We start from the raw sequence: 27,837 nt of genomic DNA on the forward strand, positions 1-27,837 counted from the left end.
CCCTGTTTTCAGTTGCTTATAATTTGCCAAAAATTAACCGTTTGGGCTGAAATTTTCTGGAAAATTTCAGCTAAAACATCAGCTTTTTCCAAAAAATGAGGCTAGGGGATGATATGGTGACCTTTTCTTTGAAAAACTCTACTGCCCCCCATGCTTTAGAGCCTCTGTGTCAGGGATATGCTTTTTGCCATCCCAGGGAAAAACCACTCAAACTTGGCCAAATAATAAGCCTTTGAGAAAAGCGCAGTTTGCACATGCTCAGCAGAGATTTTCTGCTTCACAAAGAGAAGACTAAAAAGCATGGCAAAGCTATCTATCAGTAAGTGGTAAAATTTACTTGCACATCCATAATTTTTTCTTCTCTGAACAAACACCTGGTGCACTGTCGATCCATTGCAACTGGGTTAGTCCTCCTCATCTTCCAAGCATGGAGGTTCCTCTTTAAAAAAAAAAAAAATACACTCTCTGTCTCTAGCTTCACAATGTTCTGCCAACTGTTGGAACTGATTGCCTCTCTAACTCTCCAGAGAAATGCCCAAGCTGAGAAGGCAAAATATAAATTCTGATTAATACACATTACAAAAGATTAGCCATCTCTCGGAAGGACATTTTATTTTTAACTGCTTTTTCATTTATTATTGAAAAATTAGAAATGAAGATTTTCAGCTAAGTAAGATCCCAGTATGAGGGAATCCCAAGATGTCTCCATCTCTGTAGAAAGACACCAAAAGAGAAGAAAAGACTGAGATATTTGTCCTCCAACTGGAAGTTAATGCAAAATTTGTGATGTTCAGAATGGGGGTCTCATAGAGTACCAGGTATTTCCTCCAGAGAAGGAAAATTATAGATGGGTAATAAATTCCAGCTTTCTCCCTCAAGGATATCTGATGTTCCATGATCCAATATAACCAGGAAGTTGTGAGCAGTAAAACCAACCTCCACAGACAGGAGGGAATCCTAAAACACTAAAAAAGGTAACAAAAGGAAAAAAACCAGTTCTTATAGGAGGATTTTTTTTTCTTTTTTTCTTCCTTCCCCTACCATATAAAGAGTTTTAATGAAGGAAAACCAAGAGAAAACCTGCAGAGCCTTTGTCCAAAAGCCATATCAGACAAAGATAACACATCTATTTTAAAGTGATGTATAAGAGCTTACACTGAAGACCAGGAACCATATAGCAAAATTACTTGAACAAAGCACTGTGCTTTTCTCACAGGAAGTGGCCAAATGCCTGATTGAGTGAGATCTCACAGAAGGAGATCAGTCCTTTATGAACAAGTTGTAGGACTGACTGACTGCTGAATTTATACCTCTAAAAACAGTGTATCTGGAGGTCTTGCATCCCTTCTTAGGGGACACAACTAATCCTGACATTGGTTCTGATTTTCTTCAAGGAACAATTCTGTGTAAACATTTAATGTGCACACTGGTTTCTCCTAATGGTGGAAAGTCTAGGCACCCATTGAAGGCAAATACATAGATTGGTTCAAATGAAAAACAATTTTGTGGGACAGAAGACTGTGATGCAGATCTGAGCATCAGCTTAGGGAAGAAAACATTTCACATAAGGATTCCAGATGAATAAAGCCCTTGAATTTTCTCCTGGCCAATGTAATTGCTAACATTTAATAGAAAGTACTGTGACAGGGTCGGGCCGGATGGCTACAGGAGAGTAATAGAAGGCAGATATTTTAGCCCCAGGTTAAGCAGGTCCCTTTTCCCTGTGTAAGATAACAGGGAAGATTCAAGAACAATCAGGAACCTTCTGCAGACAATTAAGACAGATAGGCTGATTAGAACACCTGCAGCCAATCAAGAAGCTGCTAGAATCAATTAAGGCAGGCTAATCAGGGCACCTGGGTTTAAAAAGGAGCTCACTTCAGTTTGTGGTGCGTGTGTGAAGAGCTGGGAGCAAGAGGCACTAGGAGCTGAGAGTGAGAACGCGGACTGTTGGAGGACTGAGGAGTACAAGCATTATCAGACACCAGGAGGAAGGTCCTATGATGAGAATAAAGAAGGTTTTGGGAGGAGGCCATGGTGAAGTAGCCCAGGGAGTTGTAGCTGTCGCACAGCTGTTCCAGGAGGCACTCTAGACAGCTGCATTCCTTAGGGCCCTGGGCTGAAACTCGGAGTACAGGGCGGGCCCAGGTTCCCCCTAAACCTCCCAACTCCTGGTCAGACACAGGAGTCGTCGACCTGGACTGTGGGGTCAGAAAAATGGCCAAGCTGAGGGCTGCCGTGAAGCTCCAAGGCAAGCAAATCCACCAATAAGCACAAGACCCACCAAGGTAGAGGAGGAACTTTGTCACAGTACAGAAAGACTCCTCCTTACATTAAAAAAGAAGGTTCAGGGATCACCTGAAATATTCGATCATTCTACTAGTCTCCTGACAGCATCTCTATAAAAACCTATCTTTTAAGAAACTGGGAAGTGCAAGTTGCTGCAAAAAGGGCCAGAAGTGGAAGATCAAGGCTCCTAACACTGAGACTTGGACCTTCAAGAAGTTAGGGCTCTTGACTGGGTCTAAGTCCATTTAGAAGGGGCTCCAGTATATCCCTCAGTTGTGAGACAAAATACGATTCTCATCCTTTCAAGAGTACCATGAAGATAGAGTACTCCGAATTCCTTGAAATGTCCAGATTTGTGGAGTAGCTAAATTTGAGCAGGACGTCCACACAGCTCTCTGAATATTCTTACTCCAGAAGGTAAAACCTCTTGGATTTCATGGCAAGGGCCTTAGCTGCTGTATGTCCAGCATACCGTGAAAGGGGTGGTGGATAAACAGATACGGTCCTGCACCATTGTTTTTCCTATCCCTCCAACCCACCAGCTGCTTCGACTGCATACCATATTAGTGGTGGGAGGGGGCGCAGACATAATACCAAGGATTTCTGGCTTATAGCTTCCAAAATTGCTGTTCATGCTGCTGAATTTCAACCTCAAGCACTTAAGGCTTGCCTGCATGTTGTTTTTCTTGGAGTCAATCCTTGATGCCAAGCTTCCCCTGGGCCTGGAGCACCTGGGATAACTAAGCTTGGAGATTCTGCAAAGTCATCGCCTGCTTTTGAGTTTCTGCAACCAAGCATCTTAAAGCTTGCCTGACATATTGCAGTAGAGTGGGAGAGGCAATGGTAATTGGATTTTCTCTTACTGTGTTAGTATAACGTTCAGCAAAATTATATTTGCATTACTGTAACACATAGGCCTTGGCTACACTTGCACGTTATATCGCAATAAAGCCACCCAGAGCGCTCTAACTCACTCCGCATCCACCCTGGCAAGGCACGTAGAGTGCTCTGACTCCCGGGCTCAAGTGCTGCTGGTACTCCACCTCCCCGAGAGGGATAAGGTTTGCTGCGTATTGGGTGAGAGGCTGCAGCATCAGTGTGAACAAGGAGTTAGTTACAGCGCTCTGATTGCCCTCCAGAAACGTCCCATAATCCCATCTACTGAAGTAGCATCTCTTGTCTTTGTTGTGAACTCCGGCAGGAATGTGGAAGTGGCCCTTTCAAAGCTCCATTTCGGAGTGCAGGCTGCTTATCAGCTCCGAGAAAAAAACAAACAGCTAATGTTTGCTTTGAGTGAGTGAGAGAGAGAGGCGGGGAGGGAGGGGAGTCTGTACTTATAAGACAGCATGCTGACACACTCTCAGAACCCCCAAACCCTACTCTCTCTCCCCCCACATACACACAACACACTCCACCCCACCCTCTCCCCATCTGAAAAACATGTTGCAGCAACTTGAACACTGGGATAGCTGCCCATAATGCACCGCTCCCAATGAAGCTGCAAGTGCTGCCAATGTGGCCATGCCAGTGCGCTTTCAGCTGTCAGTGTGGACAGCCTGGAGCGATTTTCCTACTGTGCTGTACTAAGTGAAAGCGCTCTACATCTGCAAGTGTAGCCAAGCCCATAGAGGGGCCAACTGAGATCAGAAGCCCTCTGTGCTAGGCACTGTGACAGAAACAGAGTAAGGAGGAGTCCCTACTCCAAAGAATGTATTAACTAAGTAGATGAGACTAATAGGAAAGAATGGGAAGAGGGAAATATCAGCATCCCCATTTTACTGATGAGGAACTGAGGCAGATTAAGTGACTTGCTAAAGGTCACACAAAAGGATATGTTTACATAGCAGGCGGGAGGTGTAATTCCTAACTCAAATCAGACAGACAGATAGGCTAGCTCTGATCAAGTTTGCATGCGAAAAACAGGCCGGGCTGCCTGTCCATATACAAACCCGTCTGAGGTATGTCCTTGGGCAGCTAGCCCAAGATGCTGTGCATCCTGCTGTGGCCACACAGCATGGTAGCTCAGTCAGAGCTAGTGCATGTCTGTCTACCAAACCTGGGAATTACACCTACCAGCTGTGGAGCAGAAATACCCAGTCTGTGACAGAGCTGAAAACTGAATCCAGACTTCAGCCCCAATCAAGTGCCTTACTCACAAGTCCATTCCTTCCTCTTTGATTGGGCACCCTGGGTACTACTGAAATACAAAGTCATATTAATGTGTGAGGAGTAAATGACAATAAAAATGAAAGTGTTTCTTTTACAATACTCCTCTTAAGTCTCCTCCAACTTCCCTAAAGGCAGGGGTTCTCAAACTAGGGTTCGGGACCCCTCAAGAAGTCGTGAGGTTATTACATGGGGGGGTCGCAAGCTGTCAGCCTCCACCCCAAACTCCACTTTGCCTCCAGCATTTATAATGGGGTTAAATATATGAACAAGTGTTTTTAATTTATAAGGGGGTCGCACTCAGAGGCTTGCTATGTGAAAGGGGTCACCAGTACAATAGTTTGAGAACTACTGCTCTAAGGAATATTAGTCTCAGTTGCCTATCTGTCTCAAAGACAGTTACAATCTCTCCAGCAAACCAGCACATCCTCATTCACCCAGCAGGAGCTAACCTCACCAACTCAGCAGGAAGAAATTTTCTGTTTGACATGAAGCTAAGCTCTCTTAGTCTTTATCACAAAAACCCACTGGCTATGTTTCTCACTGTTTTCTGTATAATCCCATTAATACCTTCTTTTTGCCAGTTACATTAGGGGATAATCGTGTTTTGTTTATATCTCTGAATTATTAAGCAATCAAATATTTGAGGCTATTGGGGGGGGGGGGGGGGGAGAACGGGACTTTTATCCAAACTAATCTAGGTAAAATTTTTGCAGTCACTTTAAAATTATTCTCAAACACCACCACAGCCAAGATGATTAAAGGTCACTGATACATTGCAAAGCACATTTTTTAACTAGATTAATTCAATTATAATTGCAACAACTATTCCAGCCACAATTTAGACATAGAATCCAATTATCCATTTCATTTTCATTTACACCTCATAGGCTAGATCATTTATCATGTTTCATGATAGTGATCAAAAGGCACATGGAAAGTGATTTCTGGAGGTAACAAATTACCTACCATATTAGCATAGCTTACAAGATCCTGTCAACAACTACTATGCATAAATATGAGGCAATTAAATTTACAATGTGCAGGAGAGTGTTTGATATGCTACTTGCTTCTTTAGCAGCTGCCAAAAATCTGAGTTGCTAAATTCAACATACCAGTTTGGGTGCCTAAGTACAGTAAAGTAGCTCCTCATAACAAATCAGAAACATTATGCCACTACACCACCAACAGGTAGACTGTGTGCAGTGGATCAAGATCTGGAGATGAATCTTTCATCATCTAATATTATTGCTTCTTGCCACCAAACCATCCATCATGTTGCTGAGACAGCTTGGAATGATAGCACTGGACCCTCACAATACTGCTCCTTGAACTCTGTCTCATCCATCTTTTGCATCATTCCCAATTCACAGCTAAGTATCATCTCCCTGCTGCAAAACTGAGTGTGAACTTGTAATGCCTTTAACCCACAGTGCCACTCTAATAGTAATTGATTTCTTTTTATTGCAGACCCGGTGTTCAGAAAGACTATCTGTAGTTGCTGAAGCAGAAAAATGGTCAAAAACAGCACTTACATATATCTACACACACCTTTTAGGAAATCACCCTTTTAATGAAGTATTGTTATAAAATATTATATTTTTATGAATATCTATATAAAAATACATGGGAATATATCAATATAAAATTGGTGTGTGTGTATATATACACACAAACACACATACCGATTTTATATATATTGCATGCACCCATACTGCACTGCTACAATTTAATTGTAAAGTAGCTCAAATGCAAACTGAAATGAATGTCAGAGATTGTTAGACTGCACGTTGCTTTTAATGATTCAATACTACAACACTATTATATTAAATGTATTTTCAAGCACAGATGTATTCTGCATTCAAAAGGAAACTTAGATTAAGTCTACATTGATCATTAAAATAACCTTCATGGCAAGACTTCAATAGCATGATGGCTTGTGTACCATAAACCACCCAAGACTAAGCATTTTAATTCAGCTTCATCTGAATGCAGTTATAAAAGTTTAATAAATCAAAATGATCAAAATGCCCCCAGTGGCAGGTTGGGATTCAGTTTCCAATTCAAATTCTCTTTAATATATAGCTTCTCTGACATCTTGTGTTTTCTGCCATCTACGCTGAATTCCAAATGCTTTCCTTTTCATTATTACCATGCATCAGCCAATCCAGCACACTTTAACAACCCTACACAATACACAGAGATGTCAAACCTGGTGGTGTATTTGTTTTGTTTTCTCCAGCAAGAAAATAATGGCTGGCAAGAGCCCTTTGTCTACCTTTAAGTAAATATTTTTAACAATTTTCTCCCTGCTTTGAGTGGTATTCAGACTGAAACAGAATATTCTCAGCTGCAGTTCTCAACTGAACCATGTATTTAAAGGAAAGTATATTTAAAGAAGACATTGGGAGGATAACTGAAATCTACTGGGTGAAAAAGAAAGTGTTGGCAAGCATCCCTCATTCCAATGAAAAAAATGTCACGACTTCTCAATGATTTTTTGTTTTTTATTGACTGCCTAATACACAGATTGGAATAAATAATATACCGGTCAAATGGGAGAGTTGTGAGCCTAAAAGCAACAGCTCAAGCATATATGATTTTCTTTCTAATATTTTTTTTTTTTTTTTTTACTGGACATTGCTGCCTGCCACCACACAACCTTTTTGTGCAATTTCCTTTACTGGGTGGGATAGGGGCAGTTGGCTTTGGACCCTCAGAGTCTAAAGCAAAACAAAGATTCAGCTAATCATAACAATTATATTTCAAAATTTCAAACCAGGTATTCAATGTTTAATGATGCTAGCAGTTCAACTGTCACAAGTACAATCAACTTTGAAGCTAGCACCTGATGAAGCTGGATGATAAAGTGACAGATTTCATTTTAAATTACAAACAGTCATTAGGCAACCAACATCAGGGCATCTGGGTACATTTTATGTGGATTAAATTGGTAACTGTAGACAACTAGAGAACACAACAGTGAGGTACATATTGGAATCTGTTACAACGTATAGTTTCCCAGAAGGGGACACTACAGTAGGACAGTGTGCTTATAGTGTAAACGTTAGAGAACTCTACTTTCAGGAAGCGTTTGCTGAAAGAGGACAGCATATGTGGAGGAAGCAAGAAAGCCTGAATGCTGCCCAGTCTTCATTCTCTTTTTATATGCTCTTGAACACAGAACAGAATCTCTTTATAACTGGATGGTTTACAGATTTCTTTTAAAATTTAAAAACGAACAGCAGCTTATTCTGGGGGAGTACAAGAGTGCGAAGAAAGTTCTTTAACTCAGATTTTCTACACTTGTGCTTTGGACTGTCTTGTCTAATCAACTTCAAATCTCTTGAGAAGCTGCTTAATTCATTCTATCTACTTCAGGGCTTGAAGTGCAAAACCATGATCCGTACTAGTTCAAGCCATGGTCCCTATGCCACACAATTGCAGCATTCCTTCATTTCAGCTCTGCCAACTTTATCACAGCTTGCCATGCTTCTTAAGTGTCACATGAAATGAATATAACGTACACCTATAAGTATTGCATTAAAAAGTGTCATCTTTTAAAGTTTAGATAAGTTATTTATACTTCATTTTATTCATATTTGGTATCTCTCCCTGGGATAGGGTTACCAATTTTGGTTGGACGATTCCACGAGGTTTCTTCAGATGACATTAATATTTAATTAAATATTAATCTTTAATTCCTGGAGACTCCAGGCCAATCCTGGAAGGTTGGCAGCCCTACCCTGGGAGCTGCACCTTGACGGAGTGGGTAGATTTGCATGTTCCAGTGACCCTGAGAGCGAGAATTTTAACTCCTGGTAGGGCCACCCAAGCCAGACACGTCAAAGGGTAAGGACCAGATGAAAAGCAGTCCACTGGTCCTCTAGGTTGGAGGCTGAGTGATCATTAACAACCTGTGAAAAAAAAGTTGTCCATTCTGGAAAACAGCACGACAGTCAACGATGGTGAAGCCTGGTTCATACCCTTGTCAACATCAGATGGTGCGGGAAGAAGTCAGAATATGTAGTATAATTTTCTCTCTCCACCATAAAATCCATGAGTCTAGAGCAAAATTGCTGCTCCTAGCAGACTGGAATTCACTGAACACAGGTCATCTCCACCTTGATAAAACGGTTACTAACCTTTCATAACTGTCGTTCTTTGGGATGTGTTGCTCATGTCCATTCCATGCTAGGTGTATGCATGCTGTGTCCACAGTTGCCAGAGGTTTTCCCCTCAGCAGGACCGACTCTATATCGTCCCCTGGAGCTGTGCACGTATGTGCTGGTATAAAAGGTGCCACCAGCTCCGCACCCTCTCAATTCCTTTTTGCCGGTAACTCTAACAGAGTGGTAGGAGAATGGGTCATAGAATGGATATGAGCAACATATCTCGAAGAAAAACAGTTACGAAAGTTTAGTAACAGGTTTTTCTTCTTCAAGTGCTTACTCATTTCCATTCCATTCTAGGTGACTCATAAGCAGTTCTCCTGGAGGTGGGCTCACAGTTATGTCAGACCTGATCCGGATGGGAAGAAACGGTGGTTTGCTTCTCGGACACCATCAAGTCTGAGCACTTGGAAGGGGGACCCAGTACCGGAAGAAACACCCACAGGTTACAATACTTCCACTGCATTGGCCAGTGGCCTGGTGACAATGCGCCGGTTCAGGGGATGGAGAGTGGGGTGGCTGGTACCAAAGTCTGGTGCATACCAGAGGCTAGGTACCGGTATGTCTTTGGTGGAGCGAAGGATCCCCCCTTGGATTCTGAAGAGGATTCGTCCCTCGAAGACCATGGCAGCACAGTACCCACTTCTCCCTCCAGGTGGTGCCAGGGAACTGGTGACCAATGATGGGTCGAAGATCACTGCATCAGGAACATGCAGAGTTTTCCTCTGGATGGTGCCAAAGCGGTCAGTGCTATGATGGAGCTCACTACCCCTTGATCCCTTCTATCCCCAGTCACCTTGAGGGATCGGTGGAATTGGGAGGGACATCAGATCCTTGATCCACAGGTGTGAGATTCCACAATCGCTCCCAGGAATCCGAGACGGGTCCTGAACTGGACTCTGTATTCTACGCGGAGTCGCCAGAACCAACAGTGGCTACGGGGAGGACAAGTGGCCCAGCACAGGTCTCACTATGCTAGCTATTACCCGCTTGTTCCTCTTTGGAACCTGAGAGTACCCTCTCTCAGTGTGCTGTTTCTTATGCTTCCTTCTTGGAACTAGGAGTTGAGAACAGTGCTGGAAAGAGCATGGTGCCAGTGAAGTGCTTTGCATGGAAACTGAAGCGTTCAGCACCATTTCGAATGGCTCAGCTATGAGACTAATGGAGGCAGCCCTCAGACTAATAAGATCTTCAGACGAATGTCTCTGTCTTTTTAAGCGTGTGGTCTGAAGCCTCTGAAGATCTGGCATTTCTCTTTAACATGAGTTTCCTTGAGGCACTTTAGACAGCTAGAGTGCGGGTCACTCACTGACATCGGCTTGCCACAGAGGCACATGGCTTGAAGCCCAGTGACTGGGGCATGCCCAGCCCCTTGGGTGACAGGGACAATTATTCACACTACTATACACCCTAACACTAAGAACTGTATACACTAACTACAATAACTAGACAATCTACTACAAAAGAGTCCAAACCACTGGGAAAGAAGCCTTGCAAGAGCAAGAAGGATTGTTCCAGGCAACATTCTGTGTGGTAAGAAGGAACTGAGAGAGTGGAATGGACATAGGCAAGCATTCGAAGAAAAAACACTGCTTCTTGCTGTGAAGATTTTTTTCATCATCTTTGTGGACAAAAATATTTCACACCCAGACTAGTTTAGCTGGGTCCACAAAGGCAGTTACCTACACATACGTGGACTTCTGGAAGAGCTTTGCCCAGTGTGATATATGAATGGGATACGATATATGAATATGGATGGGAGGAATCTTCAGCCTGCAAAACAGACCCAATGCTTTTATAGTTGGTGAACACTAGTGGGAGAAGGGTGGAAGGATTGGGCCTATTATTGGTACTCATCTTTAGGAGACACCAACTGACTTCAAATGAGAAGTCATAAAACTCTTGCTCAAATAAAGAAAAAAGCCTACAGCTGGAAACTGACAATCTGGATAGTTACCAAACAATCCTGAACCTTTCCTTTTGGGACAGGTTGAGGGAGTGGTAGAAGCCTCCACAGACTTCATCAGACGGTTGGGTCTGACCATTCAATTGCCGGATATGCCTTTTATTTGCCAAGGTGGCTCTTATTCTAGGACTTCTTTTGGACTTTCTCATGCTCCCAGATCCCCAAGTAGTCCACTTGTGTCTTTTTGCCACCTGTGACTAGCCAATATTAGGCGTAAACAATAAACAGTTCAGTTAGCAACATCAATTATCATCTACTTTAAATAAATTCTTAAATGCATTTGTCCTTCCTTCACCTCTCCAGATACATATTTGCCCTGTGTAATCATCACCCTCTCTTTCCCTTCAATTTCTCTTTCTATCTTTTTCTCTTCCTTTTTCTAACACTCAAGTTCTCTTGCAACTTTTACACTGGCTTTTAAACCCTATTGTGCTCTATTTTTTTTTTCTGGTTGCTCCATTTTCCAAAGGGACCCTGAGAAAAGGGTTCTACCATGGATTCCACAGAGTGGCAGAGGATTTAGGGAATTCAGAGACGCTGCCACTCCACGTGCTCTTCCTGGCTCTGCTAAGAGACACAGAAGAGAGAAAAGAAGCTGCCGGTGCCACCTTCTGCATACAGACAAACTAGACTGTACAAGGGGCTACCACAGAAAGGAGAATAGACAGGGCAGCACTGCTATAAGGGGACATCGTTCCTTGCATGAAATCTAGTAGAGTTAAGTCATAGAATCACAGAATATCAGGGTTGGAAGGGACCTCAGGAGGTCATCTAGTCCAACCCCCTGCTCAAAGCAGGACCAATCCCCAACTAAATCATCCCAGCCAGAGCTTTGTCAAGCCTGATCTTAAAAACCTCAAAGAACGGAGATTCCACCACCTCCCTAGGTAACCCATTCCAGTGTTTCACCACCCTCCTAGTGAAAAAGTTTTTCCTAATATCCAACCTAAACCTCCCCCACTGCAACTTGAGACCATTACTTCTCGTTCTGTCATCTGCTACCACTGAGAACTAGATCCATCCTCTTTGGAACCCCCTTCCAGGTAGCTGAAAGCAGCTATCAAATCCCCCCTCATTCTTCTCTTCTGCAGACTAAATAATCCCAGTTTCCTCAGCCTCTCCTCATAAGTCATGGGTTCCAGTCCCCTAATCATTTTTGTTGCCCTCTGCAGGATGCTTTCCAATTTTTTCACATCCTTCTTGTAGTGTGGGGCCCAAAACTGGACACAGTACTCCAGATGAGGCCTCACCAATGTCGAATAGAGGGGAATGATCATGTCCTTCGATCTGCTGGCAATGCCCCTACTTATACAGCCCAAAATGCCATTGGCCTTCTTGGCAACAAGGGCACGCTGTAGTTTCAAGTAAAACACCCACCCTCTGGGCCTCCCCAGCTAATTTCTGTGGTTTTACAAATGCAGTTCCCTGTTTAGGACAGTGTTTCTCCCTCTCTCCTGTTGTTGTGAGAACAATGCACGCAAACAGGTAAAACTAACTGAATAGGAAAACAATGAAACCAAGTGTACAAAATACTTTCTCACACAGTGAGAAAGAGAGAGAAAAATTTATTTGGTTCATTCATCTTATCCAGTAATTTTAAGCAGTAATTGTAATATTTTGTAGGGAAAAAAGAAATCTCATGCAGATATGTGATGTTTAAGTTGACTGCGTCCCCTACCCAAAGCCTGCAGTAGTTTTCCAACTGCTGCAGCATTACCCTGGAGCACTTTGGCATCAGAGATTAAACATTCTCTCCTCCTTGTCTGTGGGTCAGTGTGGCAGAGGTCAGTCTATGGGATTACAGTTAGATGGGTAAGGGTGAGGATGTGACTAACACTGGGAAATGTGCTGCATAGAAGGGGGATGGATTTTTATTTATTTATTTATTTTACACAAGCATGGCCCTAACGTAAGCTTGATCACTTTGCTTATTCGTTTCTTCATTAACTGTTTTTGTCGAGTTGTGATGTCAACTCTTTGGGCAGAGACAAACCCTTCATGCTGAAAGCATAAAGTACTCCTCTGGGAGTTATAAAAACTGTAGCAGTACACTCTAAAATTTTGTCCTTTTCCTCACACGCACCTTACAGTGTTGGCTCTTTCACCTCTGCCAAGTCCCTATCCTTCGCCCATCCTCTCCACATGTGATAAAGTTTCAAGGGATTCATGAAATATACCTTTTTTGTGAGCTCCTCTTCCCAGCTGTTCACACACAGAAAAGGTGGGAGGGGAGGAAGGGAGTGAAGCAAGGAAGGAAATGTCAGCATGGAATATATAGATTAGCGTGGACTATATAGCGTAGAGTATATAGATTAGCTTTAGCCTAATTTGAATATCAGTCTAGATTTTTTTTTCAAAGCACAAAGCCACCTCCAAAGAGAGCACAGTAAAATGTGTCTTGCATCTTGCACTTGTCACAGTAAAACATGAAGTACGAACCACACACCAGCATTACAACAGCTCAACATTTTACACTGGAAGAATCCCAAAGTGTTTTACAACTACCACCACTGAAAAGCAACCACTGCTGCAATGCAATGAGCAGCCAGTCAATGGTGCACAGCAAACCACACAAGATAGAAGAGGTTTTTGTGGGGGTGAGGATGAATTTTTACCAGCAACGCTACTGTCTGACTCTTCTTTTTTCTGAAAGCATCATGGGATCTTTCAAGTCCAACATGCAGCAAATGGCATGGAAGTAACCATATCGCAAAGAATGAAAAGCAGAGTGAACCCGGCCAGTATTCAGACTTACAGTTCCAGGGCATCTAGGTGTTTCAAGTATTATGTCTAAAACCACTAAGGCTAGGATTTTTTTTTTTAAACCTAATGGAGCTAGGCATCCAATTCCTGGGCATCTTCAATGGGAACTGGGCATCTCACTCCCCTTTGGCCCCCTTTAAAATTCCAGCCTGCACCATTCTTTTCACACTACTCCTCTTCCAAAAAAACAGGCTAAAGGGGTAATATTTCCACATTTGAGGGGGTAATTGCCTCATGTCACATTCCACCAAGCACCCCTCTTGTTCCAGGTGGAATCTTTGGAAGGAAATTGCATAAAAGGAGCACTGATGTGAAAATAAAGAAGACTTCTTGATTCAGGTGGAACCTGTACATCTTTCCTTTGTGCGTGAGGAACTGGCATGCTCAGATGTGAGCCTGGGGTCCATGGCGTTCTGAGGAAAGGCAAAGATCGCCCAGACTTAGACAAGGACTTGGAAAACTTATCAGATACTTGCTAGCAAAGGGACTAAATATACTAACTAGAAGTATGCATAACTAATATAATTAATGAAGGCAAAGAAGAGAGCAGCACAACAGCAGTGCCCTGGTAAAAAAAAGCCAGGCTGTCACCCCTGTACCTCCCACTGCTAGTAAATCAGTGTGACAGTTTGAGCATCAATCTAGGTAAATTTATGAATTCTAGTTTGATTTTATGAACTCTCTGCATGTTTATACTTTTAAAGATGGGAGGTTGTGGAATCCCCATCATTTGAAGGTTTTTAAGAACAGGTTGGTGTGACGTTACCCAGGGTACAGTCTGGACCTCTGAAAAGCTGTGTCCACTGAATATTCTCTAGCCTGGGGTGCCTTTTACTGTGTCACTTTGTCTACTTTGACTTTCTGCTTTGCTGTCAGAACATCCCCTCTTGGCCTGTTCACATAGCCTTTAGCATTCAGAATTGCTCCCAGCTACGTTACATGAATGCTCTGGAGGCCATTCATTAAATACATACAGGGCAGCACCAGAAGATTCTCTCACCCCCGACTTTGTCTCCCCCACTCTTATACTGCTCAGTACCCTGCTGAAGAATACAAGCTCATAGAAAGTCTGTCATTTATCACAGGAAAATTATATGTACCAACTTCGTTATCCCAAATGGAATTTCCCCACACACTTAAACTTATCTTATTGTTTTATATTAACCAGTGTGTTTGGTTAATTAACCACAGAAAGATAGCTTTTAAGTGATTACAAGTAATGATGAATAAAAGTCAGGATTGGTTACAAAAGAAATAAAAATATAAACGCAAGCTAATGGCTAATTTAACAAGTTGACAGAATTCAAAGAAAAGGTTTTCCATGCTATATGCTGCAGTAAATTTCACAAGCTGGGTTTCCTATCAGCCTGGGACCCCTTCCCCCTCAGTTCAGTGTTCTTCAGATATTCATTCATGTCATGTGCAGAGAGATGGACGGAGGAGTGAAGTAAAGTGCTTTCATCCCCTCTTTATAATGCAGTATCTTGTGCTAGAAACATCTTTGCTGAATCACAGTGACAGAGTCCATTGGGATGTGAGGTTTGAACGGTCCATGTGATGAAACGTAAATTTCTTGTTTATGCCTTCCCGTTGCTGGAGAATGGTTGCTTAAGTAGGTAATAGCTATTTAACACCTGGCTGGGCTGCCCGTGTGTCTTTGTCTCTGAAAAACTGGTTTGGGCTAGCTTTTCTTAATCTTGGAGCATGTTATAATAATGTCATATCGTAGAATTTTGTAACTTTACATACAATGTCGATACACGTATTTTTACTGTGACAATAATGTTCAGCAGATTATGATGTTTGAATGATACCCACAGGGCATACTTTGTACAAAATTTACCATAGTCTTGTAAATGTGGTGAACATAATAGTTGGACAGAGACCTATCAGGTATGGTGTAGGTTCACCTGATCCTTCCTCAATGTTGCAGGATGGATTAGATGACCTCCGGAGGCTCTTTCCAACCCTACATTTCTATGACTCTATATCTTTCACTGTACCCTTGCATCAGCTCTCTTGTGTTAAGGAGAAGGAGTCTGGCACCGGATCACTGTCCCTGAATGGGACAGACATTAAGGACCATCAGCTACTGGATGACCTTGCCATAGCAGAACAATGGAAACTATCAGCCAAAGACTATTTATCGACTTATTAATGACTCTCATCCACTGTAACAAAGCTAAGTGCTGGAAGCCATATCCTACAGAGGGTTAGGGTATGGCTACACTTGCAGATGTAGAGCAATTTGAGTTAAACCAGCCTTCACAGAGCGCAGTAGGGAAAGCGCTGCAGTCTGTCCGCACTGACAGCTTCAAGAGCACTGGCGTGGCCACATTTGCAGCACTTGCAGTGGCATTGGGAACGGTGCATTATGGGCAGCTATCCCAGCATGCAATTGACTGCAACGTGCTTTTCAAATCGGGGGGGGGGGGGTAGGGTGGAGTGTGATAGGGAGTGTGTTGTGTGTATGTGGGGGGAGACAGAGTGGGTTGGGGGGGGCCTGAAACCATGTCAGTGTGCTGTTTTGTAAGTCCACACAGCAGCAGACCTCCCCCTCCTCTCTCTCTCTCATACACACAGCATTCCACAGTAACGGCTTGTTTTGTCTCAGAGCCGGCTGTCAGAAACGGAGCTTTCAAAGGGCATATCCACATTCCTAGGCGAGTTGAAAACAATGACAAGAGTGGCCACTTGACTTAAGGGGATTATAGGATGTTTCTGGACACTGATCAGAAAGCAGTAATGCAACACCTCGTTCACACGGACGCCCGGGCGTTTCAGCCACCATGCAACAAGCATTAATCTTCCCGCCAAGATGGAGTACCAGGAGCACTTTAGCCATGGAGTCAGAGCACTCTATGTGCCTTGCCAGTGTGGACGGGGAGAGAGCTAGGGTGCCCGGGGCTGCTTTAATGCGCTCTAACTCACAAATGTAGCCAAGCCCTTACAGAATGGAAAAAACCCAGGGGAAGGACTGAAAGAGAAGATATTAAACTCCGTTTTTAAAGAGGACACACTGTTTACAGCGAAGATAGACCAGAACCAGAAGAGAAGACTGATCAGCAAGATAGCAGATGTGGATCCAGGACTCCCATCCAAAAGGTTCCCAGGAAGCATGAGGAAACTGAGGCAGGGAGTTTCAGGCAGATTATTTCCCACAGATCTGTACATCTCTCTCGCTCACTCTCTCATTTTCTATATTTTAAGGAAGTGTGTTTAAAAGTGTGTTTGCAAAGCGTCCATGTTACTTGCTTTAACTATCTCAAACTCCCCAAAGGGTATAGTAACAAACATCCGAAGTACCCACAAAAGTGATGTTCTGGGGAGGGCAGGCCTAAGCTACTGGGAGACTTGTCGGGAAGGGGGTCAGCCATGATTTTGGTGCCTAGCGCAACTGAGCTACAGGACTCTACATCTCAAGAAGGGATGCCAGCATGAAGTCTGTATCCAAGGTGTATGCATGAAGGACCAGAGTTGGAGACAATGTCCGGAAACAGCTCAGACTCAGGAAACTTAAAAGCACGTGGGATCTAAAGTTTCGGTCTAATGCAACAACTTGGTGACTGTGCCCAAGGATTTGCTCAGCCAGGGCTGTAACAATGCGAAGCACTCCCAATAACTCCTCTATGGCTGCTGAAAGAAAAACCTGTTTCCTTCTTCTCCCCCTCTCCAAAGCCTACCTCTTACCACAGAACACTGAGAACAGGGGAAGTCCCTGGTATTGTACCCTTCCCCTTGGCTCCATTTTTGGGTACTCTTCCTGATTCCAAAAGCAGCAACAAGAAATTGGTGTGACTCAACAACTGCACTGGAGTTCACCAGGAACTGAAAAGCACCAGTAAAACTGGCATGATTCTTACTGACCTCACTCTGCTGCTGCTTTGGAGGAAGCTGTAAGTGGCAGCAAATGCACTAGAGTGGTCTGCTGACTTAAGCTTAAATTCTACAGAATGACACGTTCAGAGATTTAATGTATTCCCCAGATAAACAAACTGGGCACTAGTTAACTTTCCAATGTGAATCTTAATCTACCACAATTTTCTTATATGGAAGAAACGGAGACACTTCTAGTGAGAAAAGAAAAATATTCCCAGGAGAAGTATTTTCCAGATGCCAGTCCCATCATCAAGCTGCGTTAGCATCATCAGAGGCATCATCTTAACTGCTGGTTTCTTAGGTAAAATCCCTAAAGGGATTTCAGGTAAGAAAGACTAGACTATCTTACAGTTAGACTCTTGTTTTCACCATAAGAAAAATTATGGTGCAGTTCCTAGGAGATAAGCACAGCCCCAAATGGGAAATCTAATACAGTGTTTTCACAACACTATTTCTCCATACAGAATCTTATCTGAAACATATTGCCTTTGGAGACTAAAATCCAATGCATATATCCAATCCTCCTCCTGTCAGAAATATCCAGACACTGCCAGAGAATCCTTACTTCAGCCATGGCTGTTCTAAACACCAACAATTCAATACATAAAATTGTAAGACAAGCCTTAGTTCCATGGCCTTGGAAATATGTTAACTTAAAAAAAAAAAAAAACTGATCTAAGTTTTGGATACAAATATAGTGGAAACTGCTCATAAGGAACCCCGTTACAATGAAAATTAATAAAACTTCCACATTGTTCAACAAGGCAACATACAAATTTCAATTCCAGTTAGCATGAACATATATAAGCAGCGAACCTTTAAGAAAAAAATTACTTTAAATGTAAAAGGGTTCATTCCATAAACATCAGTTTGGCTAAGGGTGAAACACACTTTCCTCAACCAAAGGACTAGTCAAGGCCCAGACCCAGGGGGCCTCATAGACCCACTCCCCCAAACGGTGCCCTTGAGTTCTGGGGTTGTGTCAGACATTTATCAGTAGCTGACCACTGGTTGTCTGAATTTATTCCTGGACAGTCACTTAGGAAGACGTCAGGAACAAAAAAAAAGCAGATTAAGCATGAGGCACTGCCTAATCAGACCTGAAAGACACTAGAGAAATCATCCGGCACAATAATAGGAAACTGGATTCCTTTGAGCTGAACTGTGGAGTAAATTCTGCTAGCTAAGTGACCAAACCTCCTCTTTGATTCACCTGAGTTGCAAGTCCATAGGGAAGAAATCTACACACTTAAGAAGAACATCCACTAGGCTCACTCAGAGAGAGATATTCAAACCATTTTATCACTCCCCCTTTAGTAACATGGGGGGAAGTCCCCTTTGTGAGCCAAAACAAGCTTTTGGAAGAACTTAATCCGATGCAAAAAGCCTCAGAAAAACTTTTTATTGGTATGAAAAACAAACCAATGAAACAGGAATTCACTTTGTTCTGATTTCTAAAAGACTGGTTTTGAGGTGGTTGGAATACAACGAACATCCTGAGGGAAGCAGTCTATATTTGTCATGTCCCTAACTTGTGGGCACTAGGGATGTTAACATCACTGCACGCTGGAGCTATGAAACAAGAATTAAGGGCTTGGTTACACTTGCGAGTTACAGCGCATTAAAGGAGCCCCGGGCGCACTAGCTCACTACCCGTCCACACTGACAAGGCACATAGAGCACTCTGACTCCACGGCTAGAGCGCTCCTGGTACTCCACCTTGGCGAGTGGAATAACGTTTGGTGCACCCCCGCTGGAGCGCCGCGGCACCAGTGTGGACGCCCTGGTCTGTTAGTGTGCTCCGATCAGCCTCCAGAAGTGTCCCACAATGCCTGTTCTAGCCACTCTGGTCATCACTTTGAACTCTACTGCCCTGCCCTCAGGTGACCAACTGTCAGACCCACCCTTCAAATTCTCTGGGAATTTTGAAAATCCCCTTCCTGTTTGCTCAGCCAGGTATATAGTGCTCTTAGCGAACCTTTCCAGGTGACCATACCTCCACGCGCCAGGCGATCCCCAGTATGGAGAAATGGTGAGGTGCTGGACCTCATCAGTGCTTGGGGGGAGGAAGCTGTCCAGTCCCAGCTGCACTCCAGCAGTAGGAATTACGATACTTTCAGGCAGATATCAAGGGACATGATGGAATGGGGCCATGACCGGGGTGCACTGAAGTGCAGGATTAAAGTGAAGGAGCTGTGGAATGCTTACCGCAAAGCCCGAGAGGCAAACAGCAGCTCTGGTGCTGCCCCTGAGACCTGCCGTTTCTACAAAGAGCTGGATGCGATACTTGGGGGCGACCCCACCTCCATTCTGGGGACCACCATGGACACTTCAGAGCCCAGTGCAACAAGGCAGGAGGAGGAGGAGGATCAAAGCAGGAGCAAGGGTGCTAAGGCGGAGGAAGACACCCTGGAATCCCTAGATACATGCAGCCAGGAGCTGTTCTCAAGCCAGGAGGAAGGTAGCCAGTCACAATGGTCGGGACTTGGGGAAGGACAAACACCAGAGGAGGTTCCCGGTAAGCGGCTTTTATTTTGGGAAGGAAGTTATTTGGTGCAGGCTCTTGGGGCGAGGAGGGTTATGGCTGCATGCATGCCTAGATGCAGAATAGGGCATTGATGTGCTCTCTCACATCGCGGTAATCGGCCTCAGTGATCTCTTCAAAGGTCTCATCCAGAACTTGGGCAATGTGCTTGCGCAGGTTTCTTGGGAGAGCCACTGTGGTCCTTGTCCCAGTCAGGCTAACTTGTCCGCGCCACTGTGCGTGAGGGGCGGGGGGACCATTGCTGCACACAGGCAGGCTGCATATGGGCCAGGGCGGAAGCCTCATTGCAGTAGAAGACCCTCCCTTGCTTCCCAGGTCACCCTCAGCAGCGAGATATCTTCCAGGATGAACTCCTGTGGAAAATGTGGGGACAATGTTCAGTATAGGGGCCCCCTGCTGCTGTTGGCTCTCCCCAAGGCACAGAAACCCAGAGGGCAGTACAGCCGTGAAACAACCAGTCATGCTTGACCCTGTGCTTACTCACCATTTTGGGGCTCCCATGCGTTATGTGCACTCGCTTTGGGACGGGGGAAATTATGCTGTTGTGTAGACTGTGCTTGCCCTTAAGTACGGGGGAATCATTGCTCTGTCTGGTGTGAACAATGCTGCCTCTTAAGTGTTGCATTTTGCCTTTACAGATGCAGCCTTGAGATCTCAGCCGTCCATGTTATCATCAGCCGAAAGACTCCAAAGAATCAGAAAGAGGCCACGCAGAAGCAAGGAAGACATGTTGCATGAAGTAATGCAGCATTCAAGTAATGAAAATCGAAAAGTGCAGGAGTGGCGGGACAGTGAAAGAAGGATCCACTAGAAGAACAAGGAGCGCCCAGGCACAAAAGTGCGGTGCTCCGGCAGCAAAGCACGGATTGGCTGATAAGCATAATGGAGCGCCAAGTGGACTCTATCCAGGCGCTCGCAGCCATGCAGGAGGAGCATGACCGCGCCCACCCCTCCCCCTGCAGCCCTTGTCTCAAAACTCTTTCCCTTGTGCCCCCATGTCACCTCCAACCCACTTTCCCCAACATCCGGGTTCGTACCGCCACCAGCTGCCTCCAACACCTGTAGCTTCACCACTCAGACCTGAAAACTACGACCCTTACCCACTGCACTCACCCCCCATCACCATGCAGTATAGCCATCCTGAAGTGCAGCACCCATTGCACAGCACTCCAGACAGGAAGGCTGAGTATGATAACAGGACATACGCAAATCTGTGATTGTACCATTCCCCAGCCCACCCCCTTGCCCTTTCTGTTTCCCAAGCAGTTGTGTTTCTTTTCAATAAATGGATTTTTTGGCTTTGAAAACATTCTTTATTATTGCATAAAGTAAAAGATACCTTAGCCCAGGAAAGAAACAGGCACTGCAAGTCAGCGTAGCAAACACAGATTCCTAGTAATATTGAAACCACTGCACTTCACTCCTGTGCAGGGCACCAGACATTACTGGTGGCTTTCAGCCTCAAATTGCTCCCTCAAGGCACCCCTAATCCTTGCAGCCCCGTGCTGGGCCCCTTTAATAGCCCTGCTCTCTGGCTGTTCAGATTCAGCCTCCAGGTGTTGAACCTCCGAGTTCCATGCCTGAGTGAATCGTTCACCCTTCCCTTCACAAATGTTATGGAGGGTACAGCATGCAGATATAACCGCGGGGATGCTGTCATCGGCCAGGTCCAGCTTCCTGTACAGAGAGTGCCAGCGGCCCTTTGAACGGCCAAAAGCACATTCCAGTGTCATTCTGCACCGGCTCAGCCTGTTGTTGAACTTCTCCTTGCTGCTGTCAAAGCTCCCTGTGTAGGGTTTCATGAGCCATGGCATTAAAGGGTAAGCAGGTTCTCCAAGGATCACAATGGGCATTTCGACTTCCCCTACGGTGATCTTCTGGTCTGGGAAAAAAGTCCTGGCTTGCAGCTTCCTGAACAGGCCAGTGTTCCGAAAGATGCATGCGTCATGCACCTTTCCAGGCCAGCCTGCGTTAATTGCAATGAAACACCCATGGTGATCCACAAGCACCTGGAGAACCATAGAGAAATATCCCTTCTGATTACTGTACTCAGAGACTAGGCGGGCTGGTACCAGAATTGCAACATGCATGCCATCTATTGCCCCTTCGCAGTTAGGGAAACCCATTTGTGCAAAGCCATCCATAATGTCATGCACGTTATCCAGAGTCATGGTTTTTCTAAGCAGGATGCGATTAATGGCCCTGCAAACTTGCATCAACACCATTCCAGTGATCAACTTTTCCACTCCAAACTGGGTAGCAACCGATCGATAACTGTCTGGAGTTGCCAGCTTCCAGACTGCAATAGCCACCCACTTCTCCACCGTCAAGGCAGCTCTCAATCTCGTGTCCTTGCACCGCAGGGTGGGGGCAAGCTCCTCACACAGTCCCATGAAAGTGGTTTTTCTCATCTGAAAGTTCTGCAGCCACTACTCGTCATCCCAGACTTGCATAGTGATGTGATCCCACCACTCAGTGCTTGTTTCCCGAGCCCAAAAGCGGCATTCCACGGTGGTGAGCATGTCCGTGAATGCCACAAGCAAACTCGTGTCATATGCGTTACTCGAGTCGATATCATCATTGGAGCCCTCACGGTCTCTTTGGATCATAAGGAATACCTCGACTGCCAAACGTGATGTGCTGGCGAGACTCGTCAGCATACTCCTCAGCAATTCGGGCTCCATTCCCGCAGACCGAAAGGGACGACAGAGCGCTCAGTACAAAAAACGTAGAAAGATGGCGCCAAATATGGACGGAAGCACAGGGATTGCTGGGATGTGAACCGATGCATCACGGGGCGCTGGGACAGGACCCAGAATGCCCCGCACCCCACACCCCCTTCCCACAAGCCACAGCGCCAGAATGGGAAGAGGTGCTCTGTGGTATAGCTGCCCATAATGCACCGCTCTCAATGCCACTGCAAGTGCCGCAAATGTGGCCACGCCAGTGCACTTGCAACTGTCAGTGTGGACAGACTGCAGCGCTTTCCCTGCTGCGCTCTCCGAAGGTGCGTTTAACTCAAAGCGCTCTACATCTGTAAGTGTACCCATGACCTAAGCCTCTCATTTCGACTTCCCATAGTAATCTCAGTCTGGGCTGACAGAAAAGAGAAGAGAAAGGGAAAAAATCTACTAAACTCTTGCCATTTAAAAAAACAATTTCCATAATTGTGACAAGGATAGGACTTCAGTAAAAGTTGCATTTAAAAATGTTTCAATAAAATCATCAAATCTCTTTCAGACAAATGATGGAACTATTTATAGCTCAGTTTAAAATGTTGCAGCTGGACATATGTATTTCCCTGACAAATTTTCGCTTCCATGACTAGCAGATTCACACTAATCAACGTTTTCTTCAAGGTAACCTGTGCAAGAACCATTGTGTGAAATAAGTCTATTGTGGATCCTGTTTATCTTGCAACATCTAATAATGTACCAGACATTTTCCATACTCAACCTGCTGAATGACACGTAGCTAGTTTAAATAAAAGCAAATCGAGAAATACTATGTGAAATACTCTAGAGAAACCATAATACTCAGGTACATTATTTATGTAAATCAGAACAATGCAAGCCTATGTTTCAGACTCACTTTTCACCCATATGCTTTGTAGTGAGGAAGAAAGGAGCTAACCTCTCTGCTTGCTAGCATTCAGATTTCATAGCTCTCTCCCCTCTCCTATCCCATATTACATTCAACACCACAAAAACAGGCATCTGCACAGGGCTGCATATTGTCTTCTGGGCATTGGCAATTTTACCAGGGAACAGATGAAAGAGGAAGTAGAAGATGGGACTGGGGGACATTTTCAGTTAGGTAAGTTTACTGTCTGAAACTGTACACAGCTTCCTGTAGAAGGAAAATACACAAGACTGACAGCTGTGCCACAGAACCAATTAAAATCAGTACAACACAGCTACTGAGCTGAGAGCTGAAGCGCAACTCAAAGTAAAGGTTTCAACATTAAATTATTGACTGGAAATATCTCTGGTAAAATGATGTAATTGAATTGAAAACACTATACTGGTCTTACTTGTGAAACAAAACTTAATGAAAGTGAAATGAAACAGCCAAGGAATTTCTTAGAGGATCTTCGAAAGTGGTGCCAAAAAAATCTGGTGGTAAAGTCTAGAGATAATTTCCTTGTTAGAATAATCAGATGCTGATTTGCAGATGGTGATTTGCATAGAATAAGTTATAAAATTGGAATTTCCATTATCAATATTAAAATATCTTGCTGAGTATAAACTGCACCTCGTTTACACATCTATATTAAAGTACGTATTCTACACATATACACACAACCCAAAATTTTGATTGCACTGAGCAACAGATGCTGTTCATCTCTCGCTCTCTAATAACCAGTGTTGTCAATAAAGTTTGGCTTCTACAAGCTGAAGACATTATCATTACTCAGAATGATCTGGAAGCAATCCTAAAGTCATGACAAAGTAAATTGTGTTTCACCATATTTTTTTTTTCCTCTGGCTGTGAGAACACACAGATCAATACTCTTCAGCATGAGAATTCCACAGTGAAATTTTCATTTGTTACAAATAGCAACAAAAAGGCCCTAAGCAAGCCCTGTCACTTTCGGTTTAGGAGGAAATGCACTAATAAACTCTTACCCCTGGGTCATCTTTGACAATGGGCAATACTATGCCAGCTCTTATTAAAGGTAATTCATATCAGTGGCCCAAAAATTTCCTTTAAAATTACCGTCTTTTGTATCCATGTAGCAGGTTGTCAGCTTTAAAGTGCCACTGAGATATAGGACCTGTCATTATGGTTAATTTTCAGCACAGTTTTAACACCAGGGTAGCTGACCCCCAAGGGTATGTTTTTGGCTAACAAGATTTATTTGGTGGTTATCCAGACAAACAAGAAAATATATTACGGTATATTAAATATATATAACAGTGAGCAACAAATCCTATACACTCATTTCTTATTCTGATGTTCAATAGACCAATGCATTGGTAGAAAAACTGTTAGAGCATTTAAAGGATTTAAGTAAAATAGAAGAAAATAGCTAACATTCTTCAGCTTCTAACTCTAGAAAGTGCAATATATACTTCTAAAAACCTGAACTTTTAAAATAGTAAAATCTATATATATATAAATGTCTGTATTGACTAGATTGCTACTTACCACCAAGCTAAGATTAGGTCATAAAACTGAGTTTTACTCTGGACTTCAGTATTGTAACTTGAGTTTTCCAAAACTTTTTAAAAACTATTTTACTTTACTGTTTTCTTGCACTGGAAAGAACTAAAAACCATCAGTCATTTCTTGGGCAAATATGTTTGAATGTTTTAGTTTCTTAGTTATATCAGAAATTAGTTTTCATGTTGTAACAGGACTAATTTTATCACATTAAAAAAAGGAAATTATATAGTGATCCACAAGAAGAAATATGACTAACTACTGTACAAAACAGCAGGTAACATTACTGAAGCCCATGGCACGGCCCAATTAATGATGTTTTTTGTAATAATAATATTTTGCACTTCTCAATCACCTTTCACCTGGGAGTCTCAAAGCACATTACAAAAATATTCATTAAGCCTCACTGCAAATGTGTGAGTAGGTAATTGAATAGTTGAGTAAAGATAGCCACAGAGAGGTTAAATGACTTGCCCCAGACCACATAGCAAGTGAGTTGCAAAGCTGGGAACTGAACCCAGTAGTCTTGACTCCCAGTCCTGTGTTCTCATGACTAGACCAAGTGCCTCCTTATCTCCCACAACCCCAAATTACAAACTCTAAGCCACTGCCAGACTTGGTAAGCCTAAGTACACCAACAAGGTCACTTAAAGTCAGGAAACAGGGTCACAACAAGCAACTGAAACAGAAAATTCACATCCCTTCCTTCTGGGTCATCAAGCTTAATTAAAACATAACCATCCCGCTCCCCAAGCATAAGCCATGATTGCATTGCAGCAGGCTGCCACACTTCTGAGTGAACTGAAATTCATTTAAAGTGTTTGGGGTTGGGGGTTGAGCAAATATACCATTGCTTCTCCCCACCCCACAAATAGCCTGAGAGCAAAATCTCAACAAATGTTCCTAGCCCTCAGACAGGTGAACAATTGAGAAATTTTTTATATACCGGAGTCTTTCAGTTCACAGAGAAATCTACTATTTTCTGTACCACTAGGCTGCCTAAGGCAAAAACATTTAGAAGTAAAAATTAACTTATTACAGTAGATACTTTCATATCTGTAAAATTATTTGTTAAATGTTAATCAGTATTCCTCTCAACCAATACTATCTAGAAGATAGTGGAAAGGAATACGGTATTTTACATGTATTGCATTATTAGGACTTTTTATAGAATCCCATTCTATGGAAAGCACTTGTCAGAAACGAGGCTGTCAAAACTTTACAGCCACATTCATTAGTTTTATTTTATGAAGATTTCTGTAATTTTATAGTGCTATCCGTTGGCTAAATAAAAATGTAAATATGATGCACTGATGTTAAGAGTATTTAATTTAATAAAATTAAAACATTTGCAACTTTACCTCTCACAATAAGTTGAGCAAAATTGGACACTCCAGAGCCTCTCTCTGACTGAGTTACACAGCGATATAAATCCTGATCAGTTTTTGTCACCTCTCGCAACTTGAAGGTAGCAGCAAATCTTCTGTGATTGATATTTTTAGTTTGGGCAACTGGAATATCTTCTCCATTCCGTCTCTATAAATAAGAGAAAACAATGCAAAGATATCTTATAAGAGTGTTTTTCCTCTTGACAAAGACATAAAAGTACCAACAAATATATTTTAAAACATCCAAACACATTTCGCCATGCTGAGTTTTCCATGATGGAAGGGTCTAGCAAAGAGTTTCCCCTCTAGAGCTGGGAAGCATTCAGAGTCTTCCACCCCTCCCAAGGTATATCTATGCTACAATTAAAAACCCATGGTTGGCCCGTGCCAGCTGACACAGGCTCTTGACAGCTCATGCAGGCTCATGGGGCTTGGACTAAGGATCCCTGAGCTCTGGGACCCTCCCACCTTGCAGGTCCTAGAGCCTGGTCTCCAGCCCAAGCCCAGACATCTACATTGCAATAAAACAGTCCCTTAGCCCAAGCCCAAGTCAGCTGGAACAGGTTTTTAATTGCAGTGTAGACATACCCCAAGAGGCCAAGCACGCCACATCCACCTTGCATTGCTCAGTAATGGAAACTATTCACAGGACAGCCTAGCGTTCCAAGAAGCAGCACTGAATTGTGAGAGTTGCATCACTGGGACAGCTTACTAAACTTTGTAAAGTTAAAACCAATTTATCAGTCCATTGTAAACAAAAGTTCTCCACAAACTTATGTACAGAGTTGCTGGATTTTCAACAGCTTTCTGGATACTGGTTTTGCCCTTTTATGCTAGTTCTTATACACCAGGCACCCACTTCCTGAAATTGTACTGCCTGACTTCAATTGCCTTCCAACTAGAGCTGGTTGAAAAAAAGCTGAAAAAAAATGGAAAACAGGAATTTTTCATAACACGTTTACTGATTTTCGAACTTTTGAAAAATGTCAAAACTTCAACATCATTTCTGAATATCAAAAAATTTCAAATCACTTCCATGGGTAAGAAAAAACTGCAAAATTTTCAGTGAATATTTGTGTTCCATCTCCCCACCCCAATGAAAATTAAATTTTAAATTTCATTGAAAACTCAAAAGTTTAAAAAATTTGACTAGCTCTAGCTCCAGCAGGGATGTTACCATCTCTTTCCCACAGACAGCATCCCCCTCCTAGTACAAGTGGATGCAGCTGTTTCTGAAACTGTGAGCATCATTTCTCATTCATCAACAGAGGCAATTATCTGTCCTGCAGCAGCGTTGCCTGCTCCTATCAAATCCCCATCTCAGGTAGAAATGTACAACTTCCCAATCAACCCCAGGAATAAGAAATATCACCCAAAACTTAAACTCAGAATTTCTGAGCACGAAGCAATATTGCCGGACCATAAAGGCAGCAAATTGGAATTTAATAAAATTAAAGCCTCTGGCAAAAAAAAAAAAAAAAAGTGGGAAAGGAAATGAGTCAA

The 27,837-nt window shown here is 43.3% G+C and overlaps 1 protein-coding gene across 20 annotated transcripts in view; it reads right to left on the minus strand.

The window, feature by feature from the left end:
* The window catches only part of PTPRK (protein tyrosine phosphatase receptor type K), a 577,439-nt gene that overhangs the window by 238,852 nt on the left and 310,750 nt on the right, over positions 1-27,837 (minus strand). For all 20 annotated transcript variants that reach the window (XM_037894772.2, XM_043542882.1, XM_037894762.2 and 17 more), the window contains exon 6: positions 26,308-26,482. In XM_037894772.2, the coding sequence (XP_037750700.1) occupies positions 26,308-26,482 (175 nt within the window). The remainder of the gene's footprint in view (positions 1-26,307; positions 26,483-27,837) is intronic.

This window comes from Chelonia mydas, chromosome 3, assembly GCF_015237465.2.
Source record: "Chelonia mydas isolate rCheMyd1 chromosome 3, rCheMyd1.pri.v2, whole genome shotgun sequence".
Taxonomy (NCBI): Eukaryota; Metazoa; Chordata; order Testudines; family Cheloniidae; genus Chelonia; species Chelonia mydas.